General features: G+C 40.9%; 1 protein-coding gene across 4 annotated transcripts in view; it reads left to right on the forward strand.

The window, feature by feature from the left end:
* The first annotated feature begins 1063 nt into the window (after positions 1 to 1063).
* GALNT11 (polypeptide N-acetylgalactosaminyltransferase 11) overlaps positions 1064 to 22229 on the forward strand; it is a 53698-nt gene continuing 32532 nt past the window's right edge. For 2 of the 4 annotated variants that reach the window (XM_075045029.1, XM_075045054.1), the window contains exons 1-3: positions 1064 to 1171; positions 17834 to 18166; positions 22030 to 22153. In XM_075045029.1, coding sequence (XP_074901130.1) covers positions 17872 to 18166; positions 22030 to 22153 — 419 coding nt within the window. In that variant the 5' untranslated portion in view covers positions 1064 to 1171; positions 17834 to 17871. Of the gene's footprint in view, positions 1172 to 8948; positions 8966 to 9439; positions 9560 to 17833; positions 18167 to 22029; positions 22154 to 22229 lie in introns of those variants that run through there. The other 2 variants (XM_075045044.1, XM_075045035.1) reach the window with 2 other exon arrangements.

The raw sequence follows: 22229 nt of genomic DNA on the forward strand, positions 1-22229 counted from the left end.
TGTCTTATTATAAAGCATCTTGCCATAATCTCTGGACACCAGGGGCAATAGCCACTAAAGAATGGGCTCAGATGTCTCAACCCTGTTTAATTTCCACTTTACTAAAACAAAATCTGCCATCTCCACACTGTCACTCAGCAGCTCAAGTTCTGTATCTGGGTATTCACAAAAAAGCTCCCAGTCCTGACTATGCTGAGCAAATCTAACACTTAGCTCATTCTTAAACCTCACCAGGGTTTACAAGGCCAAGATGCCTTCCAGTTTCACCCCACCTCCCAAAAGGACACCTGCCAAGTCAGGTCCCGGACGAAGATGGATCAGTGGCGAAGCTACCCCAGCACCCTTTTGTCTAGTAAGTCAGCAGTTAGATCACTTACTCTGGACATGAAAGATCTGAGGATTCAACACGCCTCTCCACCCGTGAGGATGTAAACTCTTGTCACTATAGATGCATGTTAACTGCCAAGCTCAGGTTATTTTAGTGTAGTTGTGGCTGATCTCCCTCTGCTCTCTTCCCCTTCCGGCTGAAGAAGCCGTTTCCCCACATTCCAGACAGCTACTGAAACTACGCGGTGAGGAAAACATTGCTAGTTGGCCCAGACATCCTCCATCAGCCTGACCCACACCTCTTTTCTCCCCTTCAAAGCCCCTGGACACGTACTTCCAAGGGCCATTTAAGACCATAAAGCCCAAAGAAGACACCTCCTTGAGGGACTAGGAAGGGCTTTAGTCTTCAGAGAGAGCTGCAAGGGAAATCCTTGCAAGCCCAAGGGCGAGCGCCCAGCGGGATGGGCAGAAGCACAGCAACTCTGAGGGGAGAAGTGGGTTGAAGGCAGCACATCCGCAGCCCCTCAGCCCTCAATCCCCCCGTGGCTTCATGACCGTGTACCGCTCAGCAAAAGGGGGCCAAGCAGGAACCCCACCACCTTCCCCTCGCTCAGAGCTCGCCATTTTCTCAGGCCGACCCTGCCCCGCCGTCATGGCGGCCGCGCCCCGGCCGCCTCACGTGACGGCGCCGGCCGGGCGGGGAGGGAGGGAGGCAAAGGGGGAGGAGGCGGGAGCGGTCACGTGGCGCCGCCGCCGCCGCGCGCGAGCGGTGCGCGCCGCCGCCGCCGAGGGCACGGGGCGGGCGGAGGGGCGATGCCGCCGCCTCCCGCCGGCCGCCGCCGCGGTGAGTGCGGGGCCGCCTCGGTGTCGGGCTGGGGGGGGGGCTGGCAGCGGCGGCTGCTCCGTGGCTGTGAGGGACAGGATCGGTGGCGGTGGTCTGAGGGGAGGCGGCCCCGGCGGGGGGAACCGGCGCCGGTGTGAGGAGCAGCCCCCCCGGGGGGGGGTGTGTGTGTGTGAGGGACGGGGCCGGTGTGAGGGGCGGACCCGCGGGGTGAGGGGGACGGGGTGGGCGCCGGCCGTTTTCCCGCCTGCCCTGAGGGCGGTGATTCCTGTTTCCCAGAGGCTGGGGTCAGGTTCAGGGCTTCCCCCTCTCCGGCTGAAGTGAACGGCGTGGGCTTTTGGCCGGGGGGGGGCTGCCCTCGGCCGGGTCGGTGGGTGAGGTAGCCGCACGGTGAGGGCTCTTGGTTTCACCCGGCCGGCAGCGCTCCCCCGGGGAGACACCGTGGGGACGGTGTGGGTTGCGCTACGCAGGATGGAAGACAACGTAATTCTTATTTTTTTAAGTCTTTAAATGCATGCGAAGGAGCAGCAGCAGCCCGCCTGCAGGTAGACGGAAACTGTGCAACTGTCAGCCCCAAAAGTGAGGATCTGTACGTGTTAGTTCTGCTGGCGCAGCTCCTTTCATTGATTCGTTTGCAGGGCGAGGGCAGGCGTTGCTTTTTGGAGGGCTTTTTGACCCCGTGATGTATTAAAGCTTTCTTATCTTTATGACTGGGAAATTTATTTTTAAACCATTTCTCCTTTTTTGTTCCTCTAGTTTTCGGTATATGTACTTTGCAACATTGAGGCTCCCTTTTCCTCTTGGCAAATACGTGTTATTCTACCTGGCTGGTCTCCAGCCCTTCTAGTCGGTTCCCACTGCCATGTGGTATTTTTCTTTTTTTGTGTGTTGCAGCTTCTAAGGAAGGCTGCAACAGAAAATACTGATAGCAAATTAAGTGTCTCCAACTTACTTGCAAGGCAAAAGAAAGGTTCTCTGGTCCCTTGTTTGCATGAGAACAGACTGAGCTGAGCTAGCAACCAAAAGCTCTGCGCTGCTGGTAGCGGGGAGCTTAGCAGATCGGACTCTTCTCTGCTTTAGTTGGCAGTGGAAGCAAACACCATGTTCAGAAGGTGCCTTTCCAAATATAGCTGCTTCACCTTCATTCACTTCTTCATAGGTGTCAGCCTTAAAACTGCCATTCTAACTAATTAAAACACTAATGCTGTCTAGTACAGCATCTCTGCCAAACTGTATCCTAACTTCTTTTCAGTATCAGTTGCAGGGCAGCTGCAGTAGACCTTGCAGAACTTTATTGTATAACTAAATATAAAGTGCAACCCCTACTCTTCCAAAGAAAATACCTCATAACCTGGGTTTGTTGTTGCTCTGTAAACAATCTGTGCTTTATCTGTTTGCTCCAGTGTATTTAGAGTATTGCTTTCTGTTTGAAGGAATGGTGAAATCTCCTAATGCCAGTACAGTAATTATGCAGATGGGCAGGATCATTGGCATTCTGCCAACATGCTTTTTTTTTTTCCCTGGAAAATGTATTTCAACATAAGATCAAACCCCTTCTGTCCTTACTTAGAGTATTCTGTAAGTGACAGTAAATATTGAATACTTTCTGATCTAGCATTGTTATCTTTTGTTTGGTTTTTTTGTTTGTTTTTTTTGGGTTTTGTTGTTGTTGTTGTTTTTTTTACCTTTCATATGGATCTCATTTTAATAGGAAACTGCTCCCAGACATCTCTGATTAGCTTAAGCTGATCCAAGTGCAGACTGTGCCCAGGAATGGATGTTACCAACCTTTCCCTGACAGTATGTTTCTGCCCTGCTACCCTGTAGAGAACCTCTGCATATGTGAAGTAGTCTGGCTGGGATTCCTAGATGTCATTTTAGAACAGCATAAAGGTCCAGGTGGTTCCAGATAAGAGGCTTTTGATTAACAAGCAATTGGCCTCCCCCAGTATAACTGTCTCTGAAGAACTGCATGCCTTCTGTATAAGCTTTTCCTCATCTCTGGGTAAGATAAGCTCCTGCAGAGTTTTAGGAGCTCTTCTGCAGCAGGGAAGGAAAGAAATAACACTGCAGCTCTAATGAGCCTTCATCTCAGCCTCAGATGAGGAAGCCAGCAGGCTGAGTGGTATGTGTTCCGGTTTAAGAGATTCTGACTGCAGGTTTCAGGGCCTGTTGCCTTGTCTTCTGCTATCTAATCACTTCGTCTCAGAGGATGCAAATAAATACTCCATTATGCATAGGAGGCAAACTAGAAAGACTTCCTGATAAACTGCTGTGTGGCAGTAGTTTAGGAGAATGGGTGAATCTGTTCATCGTTCTCACAGTGATGTAAAATAACAGTAGGTGTGATTCAAGCTTTTTAGGAGGAAGAAAACCATGAAACAGCATGGCAAGGGAAATAAAGGTGAATTATTAGTATTTTGAAAATTTGTCTATATAAAACACGCTTCCTTGTAGTAAATGCTAGAAAACCCAATTTTTTTATGGTAGTTATAGGGCATGTGTGTAGAGTGGGGCAAACTGTGGGTCAAATGGATAGGATTAGAAGTATCTGAGTAGATAGTAAAAATGGGGATTTCAGATCATCCAGCAAGAAAGAATAGGGTGTTGTGGGGGCGAAAAGAACAGAGGGAGAATCGTTCTTACTTTAGTTACATTACCTTGCAAGGTACTGTAAAAAGGTTGTGGTCTGAGCAGCTGGCAGGCTAAGTTCGGCAGTGTGGCAGCTGTGTGTTGATTACTGAAGCAGAAGGTAAGAGGAGACTTCCAGCTGAAGGGAAAAGGTAAAATTTTGAAAAAATACAATCATTCCTTTCTGCGACAGTTCAGTTTATCGACCTTCTGAACAATTCCGTCTGTCTGGCTAGGTCATATTACAGTTACAGGTATCCCTAAAATCAAGTAATTTTCTTTGGTACCATTCATTTTGGAGAAGTGCTGCAGTACAATTATGTTGCTTGTTGTTGAAGAGCAAAAGTATATTCATGTATTTCAAGTGCAGAAATTAATTTGTTTATTCTTTCTCAAAAAATATTACAGAGGAGAAGTCTGTTTCAATCCCTGTTAGGCTGTGGGAGGTAGATAAATTGTCTTGATTCTTATCTAAGGTTTCTTTTCAAAACATATGGTGGCTTATGGAGATGAATGCATCCGCTGTTGCAGCTACTGTGTTAAATGTATAAAGTACTGTCAGTACAGAGGCCTCGGCTGTTAAACCAGTGTTTAGCAGCATGAGTAAATGCATTTGTTCAGCTCATTTTGTTTAAGAGTTAATAGTATCCACCACGTCCTTCAGCTGTGCTCTAGCATGTTTCTCATGTGAGTCAGCATTGTGTAATAATTAGTGTAAATGCTTTATTTGAAAACTCTGTAAAAACTAGAAATACACTGCAACAAAAAGGGGGAAAATTAGGAAGCTGATCATACTGTTTCAATCAAAAGTTGACTTCAAGTATACTAAATTTCGGATATTTTGTTGTATGAACTTCTGAACTCCTTCCCTGAGATGTGAAAATATGCTAAGTCTGTAGGTTAAACGACTGATGGTGTTACCAAAATGCGGAGTATGGATTGAAGTGCCTGTAAGGGTGACATGCTGTATCTCAGCCCTTTCTTGTGCAGTCTAGGGTTTTGGCAGCCAGATACTTTGCATGTTTGAAACTGGAATTCAGTGCTTGGGGTGAATCAACTTTTCCACTGTTTACACGAGTTAGAAACCCCTAATGCGGGGAACCTCAGGACTTCTACTGCCTGCTTTATGCTTTGTAGTATGAGCAAGAAATAGGTGTGCAGGCTAGGGAGGACTTCAGACCCCAATACCCCATATTGCTCACAGGTAGGTACTTTGACGTCTTTGCTGGCTCTAAGTTCAGTTTGGAGCAGGTGAGCTGTTGTGGTTTTCTGTCTCGTGGCAGTAGTGGCATTGCAAGTTCTGCATTTCTGAGATTGAAGGTTTGCCATGACTGGCAAGTTATACCTTATCATCTGTGCTACAGTGAGTGCTTGTATGCATGCTTTAACCCCTCTTGCCATGGAGCAAGCTACCTTGACAAAAATAATTTCTCTTGGTGCGCAAGAGGAAAGGAATATATGTATGAAGAAATGTTGCAGAGCGGCTGATTGGAGGTAACTGCTTACCTGCAATAACTTTTTGTCATTCCTAAGACTTCAACTATGAGACACTGGACCACTTAAGAAGTTGAATTTTAAATTGATAGGTTAAGCTAATGAACTTGAAGAGGCATGCTAAAAAGAAGATACCTCAGTAAATGATTGCTATGTGCCAAACTGATTTAAGCAAATACTTGATGAATGTTAGGAGCATGTTCATAGAGGTTTTCTTTTTAGTTTATGTAAAGCTGTCCAAGTACTGCTTGGCTAAATGACACAGATTTTCTTGTGCAGACAAGGATTAAATTAGGTGCTTTAAACCCTGGAAGTGGCCTTAATTGAAACAGGGATCCTTTTCCAGGAAGCAAAAACTATCCTGCTTTGGTACACAACCCCTTATGAATCAATCTTCATAGGTATTTTGACTATTTTGCTAATTTCTGAAGTGTAATGTCAAGAACAAATTATGTCATTGTCTCTGTTGATACCTCTCATATTTGTTAGTGAATTTGCTTTCTAGGAGTGCTTTCTTTAGTTTCCTGCAATACCTTAATTTTGTCAGTTAGCATAAATCTCATCTCCTGCATCAGCAGATGCTACGTCTCATTGCCTGTGCAGCAAGAGAAGGCTAAGTTTTGGATTGCATGCTAATCTTCTGTGCTAGCAGTGTGTTGGAAAGCATGACTTCTAGTGAAGTGGGAAAATGTATTTTGGATCTGCTATTCATTTTGTTGCAACATCCGCGATTTCAGCATCAAAATCCTGAGTATGTTTTCCCATTAGAAACATTGGCAATAGATAAGTAGAAGAAGAGTGACCAATAGTGGATGGAAAAGGAGTGGTCCACAACTCTTTCTTTGAAAGGATTTCCGTGGAGACAGAGAGATTGAGTCTGTAAGATCATGTAGGAAGAATGAGAGACAAAGAAAATTAGTTTTTGTCATAACTTGCAGAAGTTTGCTCTCCTTACAGACAGTGTAAAATCTCTTTATGCTAGCCTCTTATCACTTATCATTCTAATCCAACAGTTAATGTCCACAAAAATGTTTTTTTCGGAAGCATGCTAATAGAAGGCCTGTTTACTTACACATTTGGAAAACTCCCTATCCTGTTGTCGAATACAATACTTAGCAAGATAAACTTATATTAAACTGATAGCTTAGTTTAGGTGTGCGAGTGAAAGTGTTTTCATTGACTCCATCTGTAGGTATGGTTGTACCAGCAATGGTATCTCTTTGTTAGTATTACTGTGTTGAATTAAGGAAGGGAAAAAGAGAGAATGATTCCTATAGAAGAGTTTGCTAGTATAATTTAGAAATAGGTTTGCTGGCAGAGCAGAAGGTGTGAGTTACTGCTGTTCTAAGCCAGAGCTCGGCTTGGTATTTGTATCATATCTGGTTATTGTGGCCTCAGAACCTTTGTTGTATTTGCCTTAATGCATCAGTCAGGTTTTATAGGTGAGAGCTGAGACACTGAGTTGCTAAGGATCTCATCAAAATCTGTAGCAGAGCAAATGGTTCAACCAGAATGTCCCACAGGTCAATCTGATAAGTATACAGGTGTCCTGGTTCAGTCAGTGAGTTGAAGAGGGAAGACATAGTAGGTTTATATCCTTAGGATTCTTCTCTTATATTAATGCATGGAGACATCAGTGAAAAAATGAGAGAAGTAGAGAGAAACCTGTGTGCAGAAATTACTTTAAACTTCTGTTGGGAAAATGAATCCAAAAGCAAGAAGATTGCAGGGATTTTTGGTCTTTCTAAGAGTTTCTTACTGGAAAAATGGAAGTCCCGTGCCTCTGCTGTTCCAAATGGCATGGATACTGTGGACTCTGTGCTAAAGCTTGGAGTGAAAAACTCCAAGTGACCTTTGTTTCTGGACATGAGAAATACAAATGGACATTGAATTCAATTCAATGCCTACTTTTAGTATTTCTTTCAGTTCTGCTTTTTTTTAACAATGGCCGTCCACCCAGGAGAACTAAGTTAGGACATAATGTATTGAGGAAATCTCTAAGATAGTGCCATCTCTTAATAGCGTGGTGAAATGTAAAAAGAGTTAAGAACTCCGAGCAGTTTAGAATGAGTTAAATATTTTCCTATCAGAGGCAGTTTGGGGATTTAAACTGTAACTTGTTTTAACCTCACTCACAGTTCTGGTGCTACATTTAATCTTCTTTTTTTTTTTTTAAAAAAAAAAAACAACACCCTGATAATGTCTATGTATGCTAATATCAGTTACATGGGCTCCATAAAGGTGTTTGATCCTGGGCTAACCAAACTAAGTTGCAAGGGCAGACTGCAGTGCTACAGCAAGTAGCTGACAGGCTAGTGCTATCTTAACTGTGGTGATTTCTGACATCTGACTGTCAGTGAATGTGACATGTCTGATATCCAAACATGGCACTTTTAATGTACTTTTATGTAAGTTTCTGCATATTGGAAAGAAAAACCCTGCAGAAGAAGAGAAATGAAGTAGACTTGTGTGATTTGTGGGGAGTGAGCTTGGAGGTCTATGAATTCTGTAATCTGATGCTGTAGGATAAGATGCAATGTAACCATTCTCGTGAAGACATTTTCCAATTCTGTAGTACTAGTAATAACTTAATTGCAGCAGTTTGGTGTTTTATACATGTTCAAGTATAGTCTTTTGAAGTTTCTAGTCTGAGTTTGCAAATGTCGTGTTTATTTTTTTGTATACAGCTGTTCATTTCAGTACTGAGTTCTGCACAGGTAGATGTCTGCTTGGAGCTAACTGCAGAACTGGGATTTGCAGAAAAAACTTGTGCAAAATGCAGTGTCCATGGTCAGTAGTCACAGGTTTAAAATTAAGACTGGTCAACCCCAGTTTTTACTGTCCCACTCAAAAATACTTCAGTGAGGTCTGTTTTGTTGCCAAATTTGCTGCCAGCTTTTTTGGCAGGAGGGCTGTACAAATAAAGTCTGATTTATTTATTTATTTATTTATTTTTCAGAATTGGAAAATGTGTTTTTACTTTGCTTGGAAAAGACTGGAAAAAAGCCCAAAGCACTTTTGATGAAAATTTCTTAAAATGAACAGAAAGCATACCTAGAAAACGTCAGTCAAAATGTGGCAATTTTATAAAATAACTAGTGATTTGGAAAATGAGGAGTAAAGGAATTTCTAGAATTTAATTTTGTATACAACTTAATGATCGTTTTCTCTAGCATTACTGTGGTCTAATGCATTGATATTATGATGAGGAATGCCTCAGAAATACACTGATTGGTTATGCTTCTCTAGTGAGTGGCAGTAAAATGACCAGTCTTGTTTATGCTGCCAAATCTATGGATCCATATGTATCATGCATCAGCTGGGGGGGGGGGGGGGGGGATATATATATATGAAAAAAACCCGCAAACACAGAAAAATAGGTTGGTGCTCTTAGGGCAGTACATGCAGTCAAATGAGAAATAACCTTGCAGCATTCATGTCCTAAGACACATCCAAAGTAGCTTGTTGTCATAGAGAAGCTTGTGTTTGTTACCCCATTCCTAGTTAGGACTTGGAAGCAGTACTCAGCAACAAAGCGTTAAGTTTCAGGCTCAGCATTTTATTGTTCACTGAGAATGAAGACACCAACTGGATTTGACTGCTATTGCAGTAAATGTGTTTTCACTATGTAACCTTGCACTGCTTCTGTAGTGCCGACTCTTCTGGAACAAGGTGAGTGTTCTTCTGTTCAGCTGTTCATGTAGAAGTGTGTCGTATCAAATTATTTTGCATGCATCTGTATTTTTACTGTTATTTTGGTGAGCTTTGCAGACATAAAATGCAAAGGACAGCTAAGCAGATTTTAAACATTTAGAAAAGGTATTAAGCAGCTTACTTGTGTGTAGTTGACCTTGTAAGCTCTCTTACATTTTGCTTTTGTATATAGTGCTGGAGGGTTGTTAAACTAATGTTTAGACACATGGATCTTCAATGTGAGAGAGGTGCATTGAAAAAGAAGTTGCCAGCGTGGGTTTTTTAATCTTGCTGTTTTCTAAGCTGTATGTGAAGAAGGAAGGGCTGTATTACAAAATGCATGCGTCTTTCTTTGGAGACAGTACATGAAAATTCTGGCTTCCTTGGGAGCTGGTTTTGCTAATGAAAAGAAAATCTCACTATTTCAATTGGAAGAAAGTGTTTATTAGCAACAAAAAGGAAGAAAGTATTTTTAGGACTCCCTGAATGGCGTGACATGTATTTATATGCCAGATGGCTTAAAGTAACATCCAGCTGAGCAGCCCTATGGTGCAGCGTTTGTTAGGGGGATAGGTAAGAAAATTCCATGCATGTAACTGTGCTTTGGGAAACCAGTAGGTGGTTGTTTTTTTGGGGGGGCGGGGGGGTAGGAGGGAGAGCAGTTTATGAGGACACTGCAGCAGCATGAAAATTGTCTACTGTATAGCACTTAGTATTGAGCACTAGGATTTTGGTAAGCTCATGTTTCTAATCCAAGTGTACTTGCTTTCCCTAATCAGACTGTTACTTTTCTTGATGCAATCTTGTACCACTGGTTGTAACTAAAACTGGTGTTCTTTTCTGTTGTTTGTTAATGTGAGATCCTGATTCTTAGGAAACTTTTTCTTTCCAAAACTTGTAACTGCTTTTTTCCATTAAAATTGTGTCCTTAAATGAGAGCCCTTGTGAAATATTCTCACTCCTTGGAGAGGAGAAGTATGTGGGGAGAAAGGTATCCTTTATCAGTAAGGAAAAAAGTAGTATGTTTTGTTGTTGACAAAGAAGTGAAAGATATTACTGCAGAAGATACTTTAAAGGTGGGTAAAGAAGGAACTTCACATTTTTATTATAAAAATGCTGAAGTGTTTGCATTCACTCTGATATGGCAGCCTGCTAAGTAAAGCTTTTGTAACTGGAGTTGAGAAATTCTAAAAAGCTTGATAAGCAAAGTTATGTTCCTAGAGGAGGCGTTTCAATATATAGTCCACAGATTTAAAAATTATAGTATGCAATATTTAGACATCTCTGGTTAAGGTCCAAAAACTGAAATAACAAATGAGTATATAAGTGAGTCATTTGACAGTGGTAAAATAGTGAGGGATGAGAACCTAAAGACATAAAGAAGATGAATTTTTAAATTTTTCCTAAAACACTTTCTGCTTTTCAGACTTGGTATACTCATAGTATAGGTTCTTAGGTCTTCAGCAATTCATGCAACTAGTCTATGTGCCTTTCTTTATCTATAAAGTATGATGAATTTTACTGGTGTTTTAAGATTATTTATCTGTAAAGTGTTGATCAAAATTTTGTATTCATTCCAGGAGGATTTTAGGTGGTATGACATGGACTTGTATAGCTGTGCTGAAATGACTAAACTGTTGGCTCTCAAAGCTTTTAAAGTTGCATTTAGAAGTGACTTACAGAGGCTAATTAAAAATAGATCTTAGTGTGTCATCTCATTAAAATGAATGGGAACAGTGATCTTATGCAAGAGGATAGCCTGTGGTCCACAGTCTATTTCTGTGAATGAGGGTTGCTGTGACTGGGGTTACATTAGTCTTTTTTAACTCTTTCATTCTCCCACCTTGCACCTCACTAAATAGCCTGGTTCTGTTTTCTTGATAACATCCCTGTAGATAGCGGTGGGCTGCTATTAGGTGTCCCCCCCCGCAAGCCGTCTCTTCTGCAGGCTGAAGAAGCCCAGCGTCCTCAGCTTCTCCTCGCAGGGCAAGTGTTCCAGCCCATGACCATCTTGATGGCCTTCCACTGAACTTGCTCCAGTTTACTATGTCCGTCTTGTACTGGCAGATCCCAAACTGGGTACAGTACTGTGCCTGTGGTCTTATGACTGCTGCGTGGGGTGGTGTAATTAAATCCCTGAGTCACCTGGCTGTGCTCCTATTGATAAGCCCGTACGCCGTCAGCTGTCATTGCTGCAAGGGCGTGCTGCTGGCTCCTGTATAGCCAGACCTCCCAGGTCCTTCTCTGCAGAGCTGTTCCCTAGGCTGTGTCAGTGGCCAGGGAGTTTTCTGTCCCAGGTGGAGGACTTAGCTTTTGTCCTTGCTGAATGGCACGAGGTAGGTTCCTGTAGGCCCAACCAGTCTTTACATGAGTAGTTACCTGCCTATGTTGTGTCAAAAATAGCCACTTAATTCATTAAGTACAATGACTCAACCCTTCTGTAAGGTCAAAAATTAATGATTGGTTTTAATTAAAAACAAACTGTCAGGTAGATCCAATTTAGTGCTAAAAAAATCCAGTAGGAGTTTTTTTGTTGTAAGAACTTAAATTGGGTTGTCTCTTAGATTCTGGAGCACATGAAACACTAAGCTTTTATTTGGAAATATCTCTGGCTTTTGTTCTGAATGTCTGTTCAGTGCATGTTGCTCCTAGTGATGTGTGTTGGAGTCTGAAACAAAAGCTGCCTAAGGTGTCCCTTTTTCATATTGCTAGTCTATTAACTTAAGGATGCCTGGAAAAAACTAATTATCATGGAAGTGCAAAAGCTACTGTGAATGGCATCTCTGTTTGTGAGATGAGTGTATTATTGGAGTACTACTTCTTCCTAATCTGGCCTCTGTTCATCGTACTGTTAATGCTGTTATTTGCTAGTGATTCAACAAGAAAATAGCAAAGCCTGTTCATGCTGATGCTTGTTTTGGAAGAGGAGCGATGGTAGCCATAACATCTTGGAGGCCAAGAAATATATAAAGAGTTAAGGCTATTAAAAGAGCAAAATTGCATTTGTAAGTAGTGTTGCTTTATCTTCTTGCATTTTTCCCCCCAAAATAAATAACAAAGTAAAAATTAAAAGCGTCTGTAGGAGGTCATGCAGCAAATTATCCTAACACTCTGTAGAAAGATAAAATTAGTTTAATGATTTTTTTACTAGAATTCTCTTTAAAAATGAAGATTATACACATCTGTTCCTTGCCTTAATATAGGTCCAAAATACACAGGCAGTCTTGGAGGAAATCTGGGTGGTATGAGTTGTGTATCTGTCTTCATTTTCCGTGGTTTTTTTTTTTAAGAAGAAGAAAAACTGTTCTTGGAAAAACTACAAGCAGACTTTAAGGTTTTCTCAAATAATTCTTACTCCTACTTCAAATATCTTGAGGTTAATCTGATCCTCTCTTTGACCTCTAACAAACATGAGTTTTGGCACAGTCATGAAGTATCTAGTCATACGGTGTGTTTACTAAACTGTGAGGTTAATCCAAGCAGATGTCAGTGTTTAAGCAGTGGCAGGTCATAGAGCTGGTAGCTACTTTTGCTCTTTAAGCCAAAATATTGTGAAATGTGGTTGGCATTTTTTTTCATTAAAGCTGTTGAAGGCTAACACATTGGGCCAGTGTTATTGCTGCACAGGTTACAAATAACAAATTCTCCCAGGCTGTCTGGGGGAACAGAGTTGTATCATTGTTGGGCCGGTTATTAAATGAATGTAAATGTTACTGGGTTTGATGTATGAAATTAATGTCGTGCTGGTGTTGTAAGGGTGCTACAAGAAGCTGGTGCAACATGGAAAGCAGTATTGCACAGTAATTACTGAAGCTCAAGTCTGGTGGGTAGGCTCCTGGAGTCTTTTTTCAGCTTTGCAATTGATTGACTTTCAGAGACTTTTACTAAGTTACTAATATTTAACTTTTATAGTTCTCTGAAAAAAAAATATCAATGATTTACTACTTCTGCAAGGAACTGAGACTTCTGTACTGGAATTCATGGAAATCAGAGAGGAATATTTTATTCTTGGCATTTCTGGCATGTGGGTCTGCAAACTCAGTGCCAAGGTTTTGCCAAGTTTCAAGTCTGAAAACTATCAGGCAATAAATATATGACAGTCAGAGCAACAAGAGAGAGACTGAAAGGTAGAATATTGGTTAGAAATTCTCAGAATACTGTGCCTTTCAGTCTTGGTCTCTTTGGAGCTGATGCTGATGGGGGCAGCTTCTAAGATAAATTTTTTCCTTTCTTGGTCACCTGAGTTGCCTCCAAAATGGATTGCAATTTCCTGATGTAGGAGATGCTGCCAGCTTGAATGATTTGTTTGTCCTGTTGAAGTATCTTTGGATTCCTAAGTATACCAATGCAAACAGCCATAAACTCCATGTATTGCTAGAATCTTGTGTATGTGAATGAACGCTTGTAAAATACTGAAAGCTGTTATCATTTACTATTTGCTGTGAAAGCTCCTATATTGCCAAGGAAGAGGAAATGTCTTCAGTTCTTTCTGGATGTTCTTTATGACATGAGTTTTTGGGAAAGTGAATTGTTTGAGGTATTTTGGAAACTTACTTTTGGCAGCTTTGTTGCTTTTTGGAAATGAAGGGGAGAAATATGATAGACCCTTCAAGCCTAGTCTCATTTACTAGTAAAATCTATGAGGAACTGTATTGTGAAACAATTCTTGATATGTTTAAATCATGGGTTGTTTTTTTAATGGCAATTAGTATTTTTGTTTGCATTTGAATAAATAAATAGAAATGTGTTTTAACTATACTGTCCAAATAGCAATTTATTGGTGACTGGACTCAGTGTTATGGTATTTATTCCATAGGTGAAAATTACTCTTATGAGCCCATTGACATTATTATCTGGATAATGCAATTCTGCTTTTTTGATTTAAGTTGTTTCTATCTAACTGTTCAAACCTGCTAGCTCTGCTTGCATTAGCAGAGCTTTAGGACTGTTGAGTTAAAAATATATATAACCTGTTTTTCTCATGCAGCATGTATCAGGGTTGAGAAAGATCCTGTATTCAGGAACAGCTTGTCTCCATTAAAAAAAAAAGGTGAGGAAAAGAAGGGAAAAAAAAATGGTTTGGATTTGTGTAAGTTTCAAAATCCTGCTTGGAGAAACCAACAGAGAGGATGAGTGTTTAAGATGATCATCAGGGTATTGTGACCATGCATAGGCAGTCACAGACAGTTGTTGGGTAAATTGGCAAAGCACGTATCTTAGAAGACTTCACAGAACTGGAAAGCAAAAGAGTCTGGACAGGGTAAGGCTTTTATTCACTGTGTCTAGATGGCTTGCAGAAGAAAGTTGCAGATAGGGAGATGGGTGAGGGAAGAATCGAGGGCCAAGTGGCTGCCTCTGAACTGAGCGTTTCCTCCTGGGTTCTTGTGATCAGCTGAAGTATTCTCTCCTGCCTCTCTCCAGCATGTATCAAAGTGGTTATTTTTTTTGTTGTGTGCTGAAATGAGTGAAGGGATACTTGTTTCTTGGTATATTGAGGAGAGGCGGCGATGTGTTAATGTGATTGTACTTTGTATGCATAAAAGTATAGGGCTGGGGAGGTTCTCCTGGTTCCTCAGGGCAGGTCCCAAGCAGGACTGACGTTGCTTAGGACTTGAAAACCTACTGCAGCCTCTTTGCTAAAACACATCTGTAAGAAGTCATGGTCAAACTAAAACTGTCTAAAACTGGAGTATGCAGCTCTGACGCATATTATGACTTCTGGGGCTGCTTAAATGGTAGAAGTGGTTGAAACCATAGAACAGTGGTTGTGTAAATGCATATGTGTTGGTGAATAAAGTAAACTAATAAGCCTCAATGTGCTTTTCATAGGCAGGGTTTGAATTTTTTCCATTCTGCCTTCAAAATTAAGCATCTAACAAAACATTTGGTGCTTAAAGAAAGTAAATAGTGAGCTTGTATTTTCCTGCCAAATGTATTACCAAGTGTCTTGGTTGAATAGCAAGCTACTGAAAGGGCCTAGTTTTCTGCATTGTGGAGGTTCTGTCATTTGATTTAAATGTAGTATTTCAACCTTTGTATCCTTCTACAAAACTGCAAAACAGTGAAGGAGCGAAAAGGAAGGTGAAGCGCTTCTGCTTTAGCAAGGAGCATGTGGAAATAATATCATGCTCAGGTTTGCATTCGTTGCCTCTGTAACAGTAACCAAGTGTGTGCTTTCAGCCTGGTCAGAGGGCTTTCTGGAGATGGAAGGGATATACAGCAATCTTTTCACTCTGGTGATTACTAATTTATCTCTTCCTCTTTAACGTGAGTATGCCTGATGTCAGTCACAGCAAACTTCCTTTAGTTTGGCTAGAAGTGCCACAGCAGCAAGGTGGAGCTCTGAGCTGTAAAAGGGATGCAACAAGCTGGGGAAATACTTAGTCCATGATGAATTCCGCTCTGCGTGCCTGTCTTCCTGCTGTTACCTGAGATAACAAGGATTATCTTTGGTTTTCCTGTGCAAGCTGCAGTGTAGATGTGTCCTTAAACAGCTCTGAAATGAAAAGGTTCCTTCTCTGTTATAGTAATTTTTATCTTACTGGAACAGTTATATTCCACAATGTAAGTGCATGTGCTGTGATGTTAGGATTGTGCATCTGTGTTGCCATAATGAATGGAAAACAGCTCTAACAGGTTTTGAGGAGCAGTATATTGGGTTTTGACAAGTCTTACAACAGGTGACCTCCTTGTGGCTGTGCAGAAAAAAAAAAAAGCTGGCAAGCACCCAGATCTTATTTTATGGATAAGTATTAATTGTCTGCAGACTGTCTGGCGGGAAGAATTATTATAATGAGAGGATATAAGTGTTTATCTAATCTTGCTCCTTTGCAGCCTCATGTGCTTTTTCTGAGCCTAGATTCATGTTGGTATGATCATTGACCACTGTTAGCACAGGGAATAAGGCATTGGGGATTGGCAATCTGTACTTCTCCAACCGGTAAACCCATTCTGCTAGCTAGAATGAGGCGGTTTTGAATCATTTCTGCCCCAGAGCATTTGTTGCCTAATTCCATGGCTCTACAGTTAAGCAGCAAGATTTCTGTGTGACAGTGTTAGAGAAGGAGCCTGTTTCATAGAGCATGCGATTCATCTGTATGCACAGGGTCAGTATGAGGTTTAAACCCTGTTTAAGACCTTTTTAAGCTCCTTGGACTTAACCGCTGCGTAGGTTGTTGCCTTGCAGAAGTGAGGGAGTTTGACATGGTAAGAACAATGAGTAAATTATTTTTGAGGAGGTTTAGGGTTTTTTTGCTTTATTTTACTTTGTGGATATTTTCTTTTGGAAGGGAGACAATAACCTGCTGCAGTCTGGGAAATGTGAGCTTGAATTTTGACGTGTATTCTTTTTGGATGCAAGTCACTTAGGACTCAAAATTACATTGCCAAAATAAGTGGGATCTTTATAGGTTTCTTTGGGATCATGAATTCCTTCTAGCGCTGTTTAGTAGTTTTCCACATTGAGAAGGGAATAACCTGTTTGTACTCACAAATGTTGTTGTGGTTTGTTCTTTGCCAGGCTGACCTGAAGACTTCTGGTAGTTTCCGACTTTTTGAGAAGTCTGAAAAATGCATCAGCATAAACCCTTGACTCCTACCCCAATACTCTATTTTCTTAAATATTTTGCTAATTAAAAGGTGATTAAATGGTTTCTTGAATTTTTGTTACTATGCAAAGAATTTGTTGTGGTTAGATAATGATGAGAGAAATCTAATTGTTTGAGTTAGTGTTTTTCTCAGTTTTGGGAACTAAGCTGTATAGTTTTGAGAGTTTTGTTGTTTGTTTTTTTTTTTTTTGTTTTTTTTTTTGTTTGTTTGTTTTTTTTGTTTTTTTTTTGGAGCCTTTTTTAGATTTGAGCAACTCCAAAAAGTTTACCTGATTCTCCTGGGCCATAAATAAAATGTTATCACCAGTTTCATATGCTTTACTTCAGGGATTTGCTTATGATAGTAATTTTCAATATAGCTTGGGGAAATTGTGTTAGTGGATGGGTACTTCCTTCCAGCTCTAGGTGGGCATCTTCTCCAGGGAGTATGGAAGCTCTTCTGGAATCTGCAGAGGCATGCAGGAACCCAATAAATTATCTTGGAGCTTTTTGCTCTTTCCCTATCCCATATGTGTTTGTTTCTGCAGAGAAGAGTGTCTGTAAATGTAACTGTCATGGTGCTATGTGTTGTTAAATTGCACCCCGTGATTTCTGTAATTTCTGGGATGCTCATGATGGCTGTTTTTAAATTTGGGACAAGGAGGACTGAACTATGTAGCTTTTTTGAGTCTGTGTTCTCTTGTTCTGTGCTTTAGGACAGGAAAGGAACTGAACTACAAAAATGGACATGTCTGGATATACTCTTGGACAACTGGCTCAAGGTGGCCCTGCTTGAGCAAGGGGGTTGGACAGGGATGACCTCCTGAGGTCCCTTCCAACCTCAACCATTCTGTGATTCTGTGAAGAATCAATTCCCTGTGTGCAGTATATTTAGTTAAATAGTGATATGTTTAAATGGATGCAGGCATACAAGGAATGTACTGTTGTGGAAGAGAGATAATTATATAACTATTATGAGGAAAAATTAGTCATTTTTACCTTTCATTGTGATGTGTCACTGGGCTCTTAGTGATTGTTCGCTTCATGTTTTAAAGCAGTACACAGAATGTGCAAACTGGTCATGGTTTTTTTTTTTTAACAGGAAAGTGAAAAAGGATTTCATCCTTAAGGTCTGTGCTTAAAGTTCAAGTTTCAAAAATCATTTAATGGAAGAGCAACCTACAGAATGCATTTCCTAATGTATAGACCTGATGAGGTAACAGGCAGCACTCTCAAATCATGTGTTTTCACTCTCTTTCAGGTAATTGAGAATGGGTCCTCAACGATGCTAAGTCTACAATGGGAAGTGTCACACTTCGCTATTTCTGCTATGGGTGCCTTTTCACATCCGTGACCTGGACACTTCTGCTCTTTGTTTATTTCAACTTCAGTGAAGAGAACCAATCCTTCAAGAATGTGCCCGTCAAGGGGCTGGAACCTCAGAGGCCATTTCCAAAAAAATTCTACCCCCGTTTTACACGGGGGCCTGTTCATATACCTGAATTGCAACAGAAAGAGAGTAAGATAGGAAATCCTCTTGGAAATCATGTCCAGGACCCACTTAAGGGGGAAGTAGAATTCTCTCCTGAAATGGGTAAGCGTTTTTCAGGGCTGGTGACAAAATTATTAAAACAGTAAAAGAAATGAGATGTTAAGGTTGGTTGGTTTGTTTCCTTGTTTTTTAAAGGATTGCAGGGAAGATAGTGTAATGAAGTCATTTTGTTTGTTGAAATGCAGGTGGTACTAGTGGCTCCCTTCATTAGAAATTACTTGAAATTTATTCTATTGTATTTAATCCAAAATATATGTCTCCTCACATTTACAGTTGTGCTGTGTAAGTGCTAATGAGGAGGACTGAATTACAGCAAGGTGTCTACCTTTCACGTAGTTCTTGCTTTTGGAAGGTTCAGTGTATGCTTGTTTAATATCTTACTCCTGTGTTGCCTGGACTCAAACACATGAACTTTTATTAGCCACAGAGATACTCTACTCATATGCAGTAATTAGAAATAGCTTGATAACAATGCACAATGAAGAGGACCCATTGATTTGGAGAATATCCTTGGAGTATGAAATAATCCACAAAAAATGTGTGTGGGACAAATTATGGTGAAAGATTTACTGAGATGACGGTGGTTAGGGCCAAATCCTGCTTACTTTGTACCAACAAAGGCCTGTGTGTTTTGTTGGAGCATATTTCATCAATGAGATGATTTGAGTTTGTCTTCCAAACTTGCCTTCCAGACTAAAATGCTTTGTATATTTAACCACTTACTGCTTAGTGTTTGCTGTTGTGTTCAGATACGCAAACTGACGCATGTTGCATACTGGCCTGCAAACTTGCTTTAAGTCTGGAGGCAGATGTGGAGTGTTGTGGTATCAGTGTCTGCTGCTTTGGGAATTACGGCATAGTACCCTTTATAGCCAGGAGTTTAATACTCATATCTGATTGAAGTCCTTTGTTGTTACTTTGGTTGAATGCTGGATCACCAGCTTCAAGAGTTTATAGAACTTTACCAAACTTCAGTTTCCAAGTTGGTCATTAGATCTGTGTGAATATGTAGGGGAAAAAATGCCAATTCACGTTGCCCTGTGGCATTACAAATGTTTATCAGTTTACTGCAAAAAGCATAAAAGCCAACTGAGGTTAAGGCCAGTCCAGAGGTGGCCATTTCTTTCCAACTATTCAGTACTGGCCAGGAAAGAAATTGGACCTTTTTAACTAAGAAGTCGCTTGATCTTCAAACCAAGTGACTGGTTTGGTTGGTGAAAGCCAAGGGGAATTGTAGTGCCAGGATAAATTCTACATGAATCATCAGGAGACAGCTGGCTCTCTGCTAGAATTAGACGAGGTGCCACAGGAAAGGGCTTCCTGTCTGTCTAGGGTACGGCAGTGATAAACACACAAAGCAAAAAAAAAAAATGAAAAGAAGTTTGGCATATGATAGCCAAAATCAAACTGTCATCTGGTAGGACAATCTATCTTTTCTTTTTTTTTTAATCTGGGAGAGCCACGTAATACTGCTAAAGTAAAGCCTAAACTGATGTTTCGATTGCAAAGCCCTTATTTTCCAAGGGCTTTTATCTGCTGTTTGGACTGAAATCTTTCAGGCCTTTTGGATGCATTTTGAATATTGTTCTTCATGAGAATGTTTTAAAAATATTAGCATTCCTTCTTGTCTATATTCAGAAGATCAGAAAAAAGTAGTTAGTGGTTGGCTATAGATGGATTGTAGAATGAAACATTTGGTATGTGGTTCTTAAGCTTGTGCTTTGTATAAAGAAAATGTTTTAAGTTGACACAGTGGCACAGTGTTACTGTGATGCTGAGTATTAAGGAATGATGGAGCTGGGTGTCTGAATTGACAAGCCGGAAACCTTACTTTGGAAATGCAGGTGGTTCAGAGGAGGACTGACTTACTGCTTTAGACCCCTGGTGCCAGAAGAGTGGCACTGCCACTGTGAACAGACTTTATTCCTGTCCCTGTGATGCAACTTATCTACAGTGGGAGCACTCATCCATAAGCTTGATAGCGTCAGTCACCACAAGACACACTATGTGGGTGTAGCCACATCTTTTCCAGATAACCACTACCCAGCACTTCCTGCTTGGTCCTGTGCAAATGTCAGGGCATCTGCTGTTGAGGTGTTTGATAGTGCAGCTGCATTGCCATTGCTGTAATCAAGACTAAAAGTGGCAGGGTGGGCAACATAAATGGTGGGAATGTGGATGCACAGAATTCCGTCTAGAAGGTCATCTTACACCTATAGGTAGGCTTTGCTGAAACACAACTGGTAGTGACACAGCTGTGCTCTGAAGGCCAACCAGGACTACTTGTTTGAGAAGGAAGAAAGTTTCAAAACTTTTTAAATGACCTTTTCTTCTGTTTTTTAACCCATCTGATTTTCTCTGGGCTTGACCTCAGCTGGCTTTTGCATAGCTGTTAAAAACTGGAGAACACGAGGTATGAAAAAAGACTGAGAGGATTGGGTTTATTCTGCCTTAGAGAGAAGGCTGAGGGGTGAGATTTTATTGCTGTCAACAGCAACTTAATGGGAGGCTGTAGGGAAGATGGAACCAGACTCTTTCTGGAGGTGCATGGGGTTATGTTAAAGAAATTAAACCAAGGAGGAGATTTCTATTAGATAAGAGGAAAAAAATTTTCAGTGCAGTGATGGTTACGTGCTTGAACAGGGAAACGAAGAGGTTGTAGAATCTCTGTCCTTGGAGATACTGGAGGCTTTCAGTACTTAACTGGACAAGTTTTGAGGAACTTTGATATAGTTGGACCTGCTTTGAGCAGGGGATTAGACCAGATGTCCATTTCAACCCAAATTAGTCTATGATTCTGTGAAACATATTATTCTAGATGTATGGTAGCATGTGAATGAGGAACCCCCTTGTTTATTTTCTGCAGATTTTGAACCATATAGAGATAATGGGCAGAGTGGAAGGACATAAATTACATGATCCTTGCTCCCTTCCTGTACTGAAATTTCAGTGAAATTGCCACTGTAGGTTGATAGTAGCCGGAGGGGACATACACATCTCATTCTGTGCAGCCAGTTGAACAGAGACAATAAAAAGTCATTGCTGTGCTACCTGAATTGTTGCAGAAGTACCTAGCAGACACAAGTGGTGGCTACTAATTCCCTCCTCTCCCTCCTGTTTTTCTGTAGAAGAGTTGAGTGAAGCACCGTAATACTTTGCTCACACTAGTGAGTTATGGCTCAGAGAAATCTGTGGCACTGAGTCAAGGGAGGCAGGATGCAATTGAGGATTTCAGCCTTGGCTTCTAGCAGCGTACTTATTTATACCAGCAATTGCTGCCTCTGCCATGCACAGCAACAGTTGATGCTTCTGCTAAATAATCAATAAACAGCTAGCTCTGTTGCTATTTCACTTGCTGTCAAAGTCCCAGGTGATACAAACAAGAAGTTCACAGGTTTTTCATAGCTATTTTTATGTGACTGCAGACTTGAGAAAAATGCATGAATTTGGAGTTGCTATTGTGAGGGTTTTTCTACTGTTGTAAATGTATTTTCTCTGTCAAAAATCCTATTACAGACCTTTCATCTGTATGGATAGGTGCTGATGCAGTGTGTGCCAAAGTCTATCCTGCGTTTCTTGTTTGATGTTGGTTTTTATGTGGTGCTAAGAATTAGAGGGCATTTAAGTGAAGGGAGTGTATCTGGTAAGGCAATAAACACAATGGAACCATCAGTCTTTAGAGAATGATTCCATTTTATTATAGCTGCAAGAGCTACTCATGAGTACTACCTGTTTGTGAGGGGTAACAAAAATAGTTGCACTAAAAGACACTTTGCAAAACCAGAGGGATTTTTGAAGAACACAGTGGGTTTTAGGGGAGATCGAAGCATATGTTTCAATCCTTGATTGTTTCCAAAGGATATTTTTGAGCCTGTTAACTGATCTTGGCATGGTTTTTTTTGCAGGAATGATTTTTAATGAAGAAGATCAGGAAGTGAGAGACTTGGGCTATCAGAAGCATGCTTTCAATATGCTTATCAGTAATCGGCTGGGATACCACAGGGAGGTGCCCGATACAAGAGATGCAAAGTATGTACTGATTTTTGGAGAGAACATGGTATAATTTCATGTGCTCAAGGACTTGTTACTCATGTTATACCTGATG

This window comes from Buteo buteo, chromosome 2, assembly GCF_964188355.1.
Source record: "Buteo buteo chromosome 2, bButBut1.hap1.1, whole genome shotgun sequence".
Taxonomy (NCBI): domain Eukaryota; kingdom Metazoa; phylum Chordata; class Aves; order Accipitriformes; family Accipitridae; genus Buteo; species Buteo buteo.